The 12,613-nt window shown below is 32.6% G+C and overlaps 1 protein-coding gene across 2 annotated transcripts; it reads right to left on the reverse strand.

Moving 5' to 3' along the window:
- Positions 1-632: 632 nt before the first annotated feature.
- On the reverse strand, positions 633-7,480 carry LOC145561989 (putative LRR receptor-like serine/threonine-protein kinase At5g10290). 2 transcript variants are annotated; one of them, XM_081622135.1, is made up of 12 exons: positions 7,148-7,480; positions 6,265-6,403; positions 5,957-6,089; positions 5,798-5,869; positions 4,900-5,043; positions 4,723-4,794; positions 4,480-4,545; positions 4,239-4,309; positions 3,965-4,108; positions 2,974-3,315; positions 1,878-2,272; positions 633-1,479 (listed from the first exon to the last, which is right to left on the reverse strand). In XM_081622135.1, exons 2-12 carry the CDS (start codon positions 6,329-6,331, stop codon positions 1,165-1,167), a joined length of 1,821 nt encoding a protein of 606 aa, XP_081478261.1. In that variant the 5' UTR covers positions 6,332-6,403; positions 7,148-7,480; the 3' UTR covers positions 633-1,164. The 2 variants fall into 2 exon arrangements, with proteins under 2 accessions (XP_081478261.1, XP_081478262.1); XM_081622136.1 differs by having other exon boundaries at positions 6,265-6,414.
- Positions 7,481-12,613: the final 5,133 nt, after the last annotated feature.

The following is a 12,613-nucleotide window of genomic DNA, read 5'->3' on the forward strand; positions in this document are numbered from 1 at the left end:
CCAACCTTGGAGGAAGGTATCAACTACTAGAAGCTCCGGATGAAGAACCGCAAAATCTATAGCCCTTCTTAAACCCTACGACAAAGAGGGGTGGTAGAGTGGAGGTCTAACAAGATGCGGAGTACATAGTATTAGTAAACTAATAACAATAATGATCTGATTTTTCTATTTTGTTTTTCAACTCTTCCATGTAATTGTGTAACTTAATCTTGCAGAAATGTGAAAATATGATCGATTAATTCCTAGAAGACGTCCCATCCTAAGCATCCATCAATACTCAATTGTGTAAAGAAGAGTGATCAAATTTTCAAGCAGTAAAATTACCAAAAAAAAATAAAAAAAATCATCAGCAATCATCATAATACAAGAAGTCATCAGATAGCAATTTTTATTATCCCAGACCATCCAGACTCTCCATTTGCCTTGCCAATTGCCATACCCACGTAATACACGACACGTATGGGGCACCATATATGAATTATACGAAGTACTTAGGTAAAATGGAAGAAAATCTAGTAGGAAGAGAGAAGAAAAACTTATTCAAGAAGGATCCGCAAAATGATTACCACTCAAGAATTCGTGCAACTTAAAGCAATCCCATAGAGAAAAACCTAGTAGATCCCAAGATTGGATTGAAAAGGGAAAAAAAGTCATAGGTGCTATTGTCCAAAACTAACCTCCTACTCGTTCACAAAAATCCCAGAATACTGCTACATATAGAAATTATATCAAGAAATTGCCCTGGGACAGGACTAAGAAGCCCGATCCCTGGAAGTGTTATATCATCGCTCCATTTCTCATACCTTCAGAAAGGAGGCATCACTGAAGCATAAACAAAAGCTGAAACCATTCAATAATTGTATTGCCCAAGACAGCCTTCTAACAGTTGCTTTAGAATTATGAAAGCATACATCACTCAAGGTTTTCCCTGAGAATCTCACACAATACTAAGAAGAAGAGGTGCTATTTTGGCTATATACACACAGTAGAATATAAATCAGGAATGCCAATGTAACAATTCCAAAATCTGCACATAATTTCTTTCAACAAGGCAAGGAAGAAAATCTATAGCAGGCTAAACTACTTCTATTAAGGAGGTAAAGACAAAGCAAGCATTTTTAATTTTTCTAAAATAGGGACCCAGGGATACCTTCATCATTAGCCCTATCTTCCACCGGACAACTCAATAGCATCCTGATTATGAATAGAATCGTCACCCCAGTCGAATCTTCTATGCATTCTTTCATGTTCTTGCCTGCGAGTAACTTCCACAGTCTGCCATTCCTCCCATCTTGCAGCAAGCCCCTCTCCTTCAAGCATCCGCACCACCTCAGACATTGCTGGGCGTTCTTCTGGTGAAGCTTGAGTACATAACAATGCAACTTGGATCATCATCTCCACTTCTTGAATGTCATAGTTCTTATTCAGATTTTTATCAACAATTGCATCTAATCTTTTTTCTCTCTGCAACTTCTTAACCTGTATTCAAGAGCACAAGAATTAAAATTAAAGTAATCTGAATCCATAGAAAAAAAAAAAAAAAGAATAAGAAAAAAAGAAAAGGAAATCAAAAGCATATGAAAGATCAATGTGAGATCCTCATCAAAGGGTAACAAAGTACATACACTAGTATCATCATATAGACAAACCTTCTATCCCAAATAGATTTAAGATGTTTAGTAAAGATCTCAGTCAAGGGTGCCAGTGAGCTTTGCAGGATAAAATAAGTACAAATGATGGATTAATATAATTGTCATGATTATATATGCCAAAATTCATGTTGAGATTGTAAATCAACACATAGTTAATACTCATACTATTAAATGAACTACATAAAAGGACAGCACCTAAGAGATGAATGGTTTCAGTAAACTTACATGATCAAGCAATAAGACGTCATCTTCTTCTTCCAATCGTGAAAAATCTATGGCCCGTTGACCTGTCACAAGCTCTAGCAGCATAATTCCATAACCAAAGACATCTGTCCTCTCAGAGGACTTCCCAGTGGACAAGTACTCAGGTGCTATGTGACCCATTGTCCCACGCACCTGAGTGGTCACATTAGTTTTCCTAACATCTACTAGTTTTGCTAAGCCAAAATCACCCACTACTGCTTCAAAGTCTTCATCTAGCAATACATTAGCAGCCTTTACGTCACGATGGATGATCTTAGGGTTGCAGTGTTCATGCAGATACTCTAGTCCACGTGCAGTGCCCAAAGCTATTCGTTTTCGCGTAGGCCAATCTACAACAGACTCTCCAGGTTTCAACTCTGTAGAAAAATAGGCCAGATAATAGCATGTTACAGACCGTAAATATAGCAGTGCAAGGCAAGAGATAACATTTTTAGAAGGCCATTTCAGGGTAATCTTGTACGGCAATTGAAAGTAGCTCCAATATGGAAAATAAGGCCAGCAGGATTAGTCAGATAAGTTAACACTCATGACTTCTACTCCGTAACTTCTAACCCTACTGGTATTTCGATGATTTACAAATAGTATACAAAAGCTATCAATATTATTAAAAAAATGCATAGGGAGCTGCAGCTAAGAATTAAAGAATAATCTCGGGGTTGGAGGTACCTTCTGAAAATAGTTCAAAATTTATTTTTCCAAGATACTATGCACCAAAAAGGCAAATATACTTGGCACTATTATTACAATTGTCCCAGTAAAACTTGGGACAACTTTAAAACAAGTTAACAGTGGAATTACTTTAAGAAGATAAGTGAAACTTAAAATTAATCATGCCAACCAACCCTCCCCCTCCAACAACCCCAAAAAAATGAAATATAGTACGCATTAAAGAAAAAAAAAAAAAAGAATAAAGAATGAAAGAACAGAAAGAGGGGGGGGGGGGGGAATAGAGGTGAATTTGTTACTGAAGGTGTTCAAGTTTCTTTGACTCAAAGTTTAATTAAGAGTTGAGAAAGTACCACTTATATAGTTATATCACAAAGGAAGGGAATATTACCCCGCAAACGATAAGCTACACTCAGGTTTTGCATGAATGGATACACCAATAGTCTCTCTGTTGGTGTAGTGCAGAACCCTATTAAACGTAATAGATTCCTATGTACAGCAACACTTATCATCTCAACTTCACGCTGAAAAGCTGCATCTCCTCCAGGGCTCTCATAGTCAGTTAATCGTTTTACTGCAACCTTTGTGTTGTCTCCTAGCACACCTTTGTAAACCTTGCCAAAACCTCCTTGACCAAGAACATTTTTCTCACAGAAATTGTCTGTTGCTATCTGCAGCTCCCTATAAGCGAATCGTTTCAGCTGCCCAAATGCAATTGTACGATCAACTTCACCTGAATAAAATCACAAACACAAAAAATAAATTAAGTTCTCTGAGCGCATCAGTTCTACTGCTATACATATTAATAATCTGCATCGTTATGTATAATGAGGCTTCAGATGTAAAACACAGACATATTCAAACTTCATATTCAAACTTTTCATACACATGGCTCTTTAAACTTTAAAGCATAATATTCAAGCTATAGATTAAAACTCATCACACAGTCCTCAATTAAAAATAACCTTCTTAGTTCTTAGTGTAAAACTAACCAACTGTATCTAACAAAGAAGAAATTAATAACTTGGAAATCCTAACTTTTCTTTTACAAATCTAATAGTTATGATAGGTTCTCAATTCTCACTAAAGGAGTGGTTCTCATAAGATCCTTATTTCCATATCTATGTGATCGCTTATTCGCTTGGTTGATATCTATGTTCGTGGGAGGTTGAAACCTATGTATATCTATGTGGAAGATGTACGAGTATACAACAACTACCACTCAATACCAATCAAACTGATGATAAGGTTGGCAGATGTCAAATATGCATAGTAATACTTTAAAATAATTTAACTATGAGAAAAACCTATAACAGATTGACACACCTTTTATAGAAACCTTAAGAAAAAAAATTGAGCAACTAAAATGGAGATTATGAAACCTGCAACATCAACATAGACTTCACGCCTGTATCTTGTAATTCTACTCTTGCATATGAAAAACAGCACACAGCCAACCAGTATTATACCAATTAGCCCTCCAACTACTCCAACTATAACTCCAACTTTCGTTTTATTTGAAGAACCTGTCAACAAAAAAAGAATCAGTTCAAAGCAATAGCTTCATAACTATAAATCAAGAGTCAGCAACTTGTAAATACATAAATACAAACACACAATCATCAAATCACACCAAATGCACAAGAGCCATTATACCTCCACTATTAGCTTCAGCTACACAAGGATGGCGAAGATCTCTACCACAGCTCAATTGATTCCCTGAGAAACTGCAATCAGGGAAGCAAAAGATGCTAAGTATAAAAGAGCATACATCTATGCTGCTTATCCATCCATTCCTTATTGTGTATAATTAGTACTTTTGCCGCATTACTCAAACAGTGAACACGTAAAAAAAATATCCAGTCATTCAATCTAAAGGAAGAGTTAGAAATCATACTTGTATTGAGATATTAGAAAGAGCTTCTGAGGAATTGGGCCAGTGAGTTGATTTGACGAGAGCTGGCTGTAACAACATTTACGGGTTTGTCAGACACAAAAGGTAGCTACAGATAGATTCTAGCAATAACTCAAACTTATATCTTTTATTCCAAGTCCCAACAAAATTGGGAAGGGGTTGAAATGAATAATGAGAATATAAATTGGTGTTAATACTACAAATTATTAAAATATTTCCACATACAGGCTAATTAAGTTATCAAGGGAAGCCAGCGAGTCAGGGATAGTCCCAGAGAGGTTGTTATAGCTCAAAGTCCTGCATCAAGAAAGGTAATTAAAAAAAAGGATAAAGCAAATTCATCATATTCAATACAGATGTAGCCTTATCTCAAGACAAAACAGCAAAGATGGTACTACTCACAAATATTTAAGATTTTTAAGATTACCGAGGGAGGATGGTATTTCACCAGTCAAACGATTATTCTCTAAATCCAGGCTTGTTAGACTTGACAAATTTCCAAGTTCCTTAGGAATTTTGCCAGTAATAACATTCCCTTGCAGAGACCTGCATAGTCAATGTATCTAAGTTACCATGGAAAGCAAACAGGTAGCTTAAATGCTAAGAAATATAAATTGAACATTAGAAAACGATAAGGTACTATTCTAAAAACATTCTTTCAAATTTGATCTCAAATCCAGAACTTCTAAAATAAAACAAATCCTAGATATATTTTAAAAGTTCCTACCACCATTCCCTAAGTCTGAAGATGACATTTGAACTGATGATTCGCCTTCAGTCATAGCGCATAAGATACTTAAATTATTATCTTATCAGTAAAACTAAACAGGTGAACATAAGTTTGAAAATTTTTTCCCTACTAAATGAACAGACATAAGTTATACAACAAGATTACATACTTCCTCCGTTTCAATTTACTTGACCTATAGTCCTATGCACGCAATTTAAGGAGTTAATTAAAGAAGACAAACGATATTTTTAATACAAAAAATTAAAACCACCAATAAAAGGGATGAATTGGGGTTTCATGGTATTAATTTTTTTTATTTATCTTATGTTAATCTTCTTTAATCTCTTCCTTAAATTGCGTGCCAAAGGGCTATTGGTCAAGTAAATAGAAACGGAGGAAGTATTATTTTTTGAAGGGAACAAGATTCCATAATTAGTGTCGGTTTAGAAATTTTCTAACAAGAAAACCATCACAAATGTACAGATATATGAGATAAAGCTTCTATAAAACAAAAGCCTCATCAGTGGGTAGGTATGTACAGAAAGCAACATAATGAAAAGTTACACCTACAGAGTTGAAAGAGTCTTCAGAGTGCCGACTTTAGGTGACAATGATCCAGATAATCCCATGGAAGACAATGTCCTGTGACCAAATAACAAAATGAGTCTTCTATATGATCCACGTGCATGCATAGGGTAACAAAGTAGAAGATGCATCAAAAGCACTTACACAGAAATAACATTGTTACTAGGGTCACACATAACATTTGACCAAGTGCAAGGATTAACCATATTGGGGTTCCAATCACGCAGCTGATTGTCTGAAGCATGCAATGATTGCTTCACTGCATAAAGTGCCTCGCCTTAAAACAGAAAATAGCATCAGTAACAATCAACATTTGATTAATCACAAAATTAAGAATGCTACGCAACATACTGGCAGGCTGGCCGCACTAATTACAATATCAGAATCAATCTACCCCCAATGCCTCTACAATTGATAGTATCCAATTGGAGTAACAGTCAAGAGGCTAATACCTTGAAAATCGGCCAAACTGCAAGGAAGCAAACAAACGAAGGCCAGAACAGCTAAAAGGAGCTCCATCACTGATGCCGCCAGCTCCAGCTACTAATCCTCTAAAAGTCAATCACACATGTATCCAATGGAACAGCATTCCTGTGCCAATACTAATCAAATCATTACAAAGATCTAGTGCCCAAGATAATTGGTGGCTTCATTTATTAACTAAGAGCAAACAAATTTAACATATGACATACAATCCTCATCTAGTAGATTTCAGTTTCACTTTTTTTTTAGAATTTTCGCATTTTTGCCTTGATTCTCCTCAAAATAACTTCTTTCATCAATCTCTATCACTCTCTTATAAACTCGATTGCCCAAGTTTCATAGCTACCAAAAGTTTAAGATTCAAGAATTTATCCCCAGTTAATGTCAAATCACTCAACAAACAGTCTAAGTAAAGTTTTCAACTATTAAGGCTTCACCCACCATTGATTAAATTCCCGCATCTTTGACCCACCAAACTTGATTTCCAATTGACTCAAAAAATTAGCCTCCCAAAATTATACATCCGTCAAAGTTACATCTTTGTAGCACCAATCACACAATTAACTCAAACCAATTACTTTAAATTCAAGATATTTGATCCAAATCAAAACTTTGATTAATCAATTTGAATTTCCACCTCAAACATCAGAATTTAAAACCCCACTAGTAACCACTTCAAGTTTGCAACCGCTTACCACAAATCAAATTAAACACAAGTTGAGATCATATAAAGAATAAATGGAAAATTGTGTACCAAATTTATGAATTAAGCATAAGAAATTAAGTAGACATCTTCAAAAATACCCAGAAAAAAAAAAAAAAAAAAAAAAAGATAAATTAATTAGTAATTACCGGAGTACAGAGAAGATGAACTGTGTCTGTTGGACTGCAAAAGTAGATGGTTGATTTCTTTTTGACCCAAAAGAAAGAGGAATTAAAAAAGATCCGATTTTTTTGATTTGGGATGGAGGGTGGGAAGAAGAAGAGAATGTTCTGCTTCTTCTGATGTCTGACTGGCAAATGTTTTCTGCAAAACAAGATTAGGGCGTATGATATTGTCTGTAATTATATTATTAGGGTGCTGTTAAAATGGGATTAGGCCAACACTTTGTAATCATTGCGCTTTCCACTCTCACAGTCTCACTCTCGCTGTTAGTCATCGGCAAGGAGAGAGAGCGTGTGATGGGCGAGCAGTAAGGTGTGACTTTTGTGTTACGGAGTTACTTTATAAAGGTACTCAATTTTAAGAGTGGAAATTTTACTAAGGCAAGTTGTCCCTCATTCATGGTTTTTGGATGGTAAATCAGGCAGCGGATTTCAGGTTTGTCTTCTTGTCATTCTATGGAGTAATATTTTTACGTCTATATTAGAATATGCTATTGTATTGGATTTATCTCCGTCTATCTAAAATTCTCAGCTCACTTTAACATAAATATCTTAATTAATTTAGACTTATCTTTCATCTAAACTTGTGATTATGTATCAACTTATTAGCTATTCAATTAGGTAAATATAAAATCTTAACCTACAAAGCACGCTACTAACTTGTAAAGATTGTTATTTATACCTGGATACATAGTGTATCTCAAGTTTTTTTTTCTTATTCTGAGGATTAAATTAAATAAAAGATGATTATTGCTCATTTAATCATCATATTAACAAAAAAATACATTAATATATCGGTACATCTTTGACCCAATTGTATTACGTGTAGATGAAAAAAATCTTTAGCTAACTTGCCATGACAATTGACAAATGACATAAGCAAGCAAAAGTACTTGTATAATCAATGATTAATGCTCAAAATTTTTAAAAAGCAGTCAAAATTTGACAAATTGGTACTCTCTAATATTGATGAGTGTTGTGTGGCCATCATGCCTAAAGATAGGCAAGAGGCCACCATTGTCTTTAGTCCAGCCACAAATATTAGAGAGATTAGTCAATGATACAAAATGCATGGCCACCGCCTACATAATTAATTACTCTACTCCGTAACATTTTTTTAAATTAGATTGTTCATTATTTTTCATATACTAACGTGATTAATATGGAAAGCAAGTACTCCGTAGTCCGTATTGTACAATCTGTATTAGATCCTGTAATATCATCACCATCCATCATATATAAATCACAAAATTAATACATTTGTAACCACACTGTATTGGCCTCGTTTGGTTAACATGGAAAATAAATTCCCATAAAAAGTTGTATTTTATGGGAAATTATTTCTCAAATGAAATTCCTAAAAATTTCTTTAAGCTGTTTGGTTGTGCAATGGGAAGTTGGAATTCCCATGAATTTTGAATGACCAAGGGAGCTAGGTAAATTACTTCCTACATTTTGTGGAAAGTGGAAATTCCCATGAATTCCAACTTCCCCCATTTTTGTTTTTTTTTTTTTTTGTGTCAATAAAACGTCCAAACATCTATCCAAATTACAAAATCCCGTGAATTTTCACTTCTCCCATTTTATTTTGTCAACCAAAAATATATCACTAGTGCCACTTTTCACACCCCCCTTAAATGACCATTTTGTATTATTTATTTTAATGCTATGAACAAGGGTCTTAAGCCAAAATCCTTTAAGAGTCAACCACTCAACCTGACTTAGGTTAACGTGAACTAGACAATTCAGGAGAGTGGGGGAAAGGTAAGGAAATCTCCTTTCTACAAATCAAGCCTAACTTGGTAGTTTTAGTTTGATTAGTGATGAATAGTGACGTATGACACTCGTTACAATACGTATCGATTATTTACAATAAATATTTCGCTTAGACGAACAGAGATAAACACATCATTACAGAATTGTAATAGTAATAGACTTTTTTTGAGTAACAGATTGTGAATTTGCTAACCTGCTAATTGCTATTCTCCGCAACTAATCTCCCTAAAGCTAATACCATACACGATGCATAGTTTATAGAGAAAAAGACCATAAACCCAAATGCTAGTACATTTTCAATTAGTCTAAGGTGCACCCTTGTGCACCTTAGATAGGTGTAACAACGCAGCCCAAAAGCCCAATTACACACAACCCAATACAAAAAAGCCCTAAAATTAAAAAAAATATGGAAACTGCAATACACCCACCCACACCCAATAAATGTAACGTCACTTCTAAACTCAAAACTCTTCTTCTATATGATTTTCTCTCTCCTCTTTTTCACTTTCTCTCACCAAAAAAACTGCAAAAACATCAATGGACATTAGAGAAGAGATGCAAAATCAAAAGGATTCTCCCTAAAAAAAGCAATTTTATGTAAATTTCACTTAATTTTATTTGAATTTATATGATTATCACTTAATTTTATTTGAATATTGTTCGATATTCTATTGTTCGAAATTTTTTATTGGAATTGTCAAAAAAATTAGTGAAATCAAACGGATACCTTATGTTCACATTCCGAAATGCATATGTTCATATTTTTGAATCCTTTTGTAAACTTTCTAAAATGCTTATATTCACTTTCTAAATCCATATGTTTATATTTTTTTTTATGTATATGTTCACCTTCTGAAATGCTTAATTATGTTCATACGCATTCAAAAATGAACCAATGCATAAGTTCATATTTTGAATGCATATGTTCATATTTTTAATACTTATGATGCATATGTTTCATAATCATATTAATTTTCATTTCTTCAATTTTTTATGTTCATAATTAAATGCTTTATATTCATAATAATATTTTATATGTTCATAATGTAAATATTCATAGTAAATACTTGTGGTTCATAAATATTCTCATTAAGTCTGTTTATGCATATGTTCTCTTTCTTAAATGCATATGTTCATATTTTTTACGCGTATGTTCACCTTTTAAATGGTTATATTCACTTTAAGGAAACCAATTACGTTCATATTTTGAATTGTTATGTTTACTTTCTGAAATGCATATGTTCATATGTTTTATGCCTATGTTCACTTTCTGAAAAGCTAATGTTCACATTTAAGGGAACCTATGCATATGTTCATATTATGCATGATTATGTTCATTGATAAAAAAAATGCAGAAAATCAGATGAAATTTATACACAGATGAAATTGATCGAAGCTAAAAAAATTCAATTCATATGAATTCAAAAAATCAGATAAACAACCAATTCCATATTGTAAGGAACAAATTCAATCGTTAAATCGAAAAACGAGAAAAATAGAAAAAAAAAACAGAGGAAAAAGGAATTAAAGAAGGAAGGGGAAAAAACAAAGTATAATTTGTGAATTCAAAGATTCATATAAACCTTAATCAATCGAAATTAAAGCACAAAATCGAAATTCACACAAAAATTCATACTTAATAACTACTTTCATGTTGTAAGAAACAAATTCAATCAAAAAAGTGTAAAAAATGGGGAAAATTAAAAAAACAGAGGAGAGAGAAAATAAAAAACGAAGGAGAAAAATGGAGGAGAAGAAAGCTAATGTTCACTTTCTGAAAAGCTAATGTTCATATTGTGTTGTTTTCTAGGTGCATGAGTGTACACCTAAGAATGTGCAGTACATTTTAGCTGAAAGAAATGACTTTTTTGAGCAGGAACTTTTTTTTTGTCACTGGACTGAATCGTATTGCATATTGGACTTAATCAGATGGGTTGGTACGAGATCATATCATAATAAGACCATGGCCCAGTTCAACTGGACTTTTTAAAACTTTTGGGCCTCAATTACGTGAGCTTCAATTAGTTCAGTAGACCACTTACAAGTTACAACCAGTTAAAATGTTAGGTGTCCAGTGTCCTAAACTCCTTTATTAATTTTTATTTTTATTTATGTGGTAGTTGGCCCTCCCAACTGCTCACTTTAACTGGGTCCCATGCTATCAATAATAGAAGAATAAATATTCTTAAACTTTTACAAGTGTATCTATAATTCTACAAGTATATTGCTACAAATCTTGCAATAATATATATATATTTCCTTCTCTTTGCGTTAAAAAAAATATAATCCTAACAAGTCCAAGTATTAGTCAATAGTAGGTCGCTTTCATTCCATAACTTTGTTATTGTAAAAATTGGTAAAAATTTACCATTTTGGCATGTTGGCAAGCTTCAAGGCCTTTTCACTGTTTTTGTTTACCTAAATTATAGTATTTCTTTAATTTAATAGAGATATATATAGTTATATTCTAGTATCTATGAGTATCTAAAATATAACGGAGTGTTGTTTTATATGTACAACTATATGCATAATTATCTTAGATATTAAATTATTTTAAGTATCTTTTAATTCATGTACTACGTATATTTTAATGTGAATCATTGAGATTATATTCATTTAACTTGTATATATATATATATATATATATATATATATATATATATATATATATATATATATATATATATATATATATATATATATATATATATATATATATATATGTATTATATTTATTTATTTATTCAATCTCATGAATATAATTGACAATCACTTTTCATTTTCTTTCATACTCTACATAATCATATTCCAAAAATTATATTAAATTTCCCAAATTTATAAAAGGCGAAACAAAACTATTGAATCAGATACTTCATATTTCAACACATTAAAAAGTAAAAATGATAGTTGACAAGATTTGAATCCAAGCCCCCATAAAGATAAAATCCTACGGAGTACTACGTATATAGTTACCATTGCTTTGAAATTATCAACATATACTTTTGTAATAAATAGACATGAAAATTAAACATTGTAGAATCAATAATAAATTTAGGGATTATACTAACGGTTAGACAATTAAAAGGAATACAACAATTTTCATATCTCCATTTAACTAAAAGCTAATTCTAGGTAGGTTCATTAAATACACATTTACAATTTTCTTTGCATTAGTTGCCTATCTTGTTAGGCATAAGTCTTTTTCTTTAAGTTATTTTCACGAGCATATTAACAAGTATTTATTACATTAAAAATTCTCCTCGTGAGGATGACTTTTTAATGTTTAATTTTTCTTACCTTAAATATATATATATATATATATATATATATATATATATATATATATATATATATATATATATATATTAACAAGTATTTATGACATTATGGGCCTGTTTGGTAATTAGGTGGTAGTTGATTGTATTAGCTGGTTTGACTAGCTGATTGTGTAAAAATGTTTGGTAAATAGCTGTTAATTGTTAGCTATTTTAGGGCGTGTTCGGCACTAGCTTTTGGGTAGCTTTTAGGTAGCTTTTAGTGGTTTGACTTATTCAAACCACTACATAGAAAAAATTATGAGTGTTTGGGAATGTAGTGGTGGGGGTAGAGTTTAGTGGTTGAAGTAGCTTTTGTGAAAAGTTAACATTATTAACTTTT

This window comes from Chenopodium album, chromosome 10 (assembly GCF_948465745.1).
Source record: "Chenopodium album chromosome 10, dcCheAlbu1.1, whole genome shotgun sequence".
Taxonomy (NCBI): Eukaryota; Viridiplantae; Streptophyta; class Magnoliopsida; order Caryophyllales; family Amaranthaceae; genus Chenopodium; species Chenopodium album.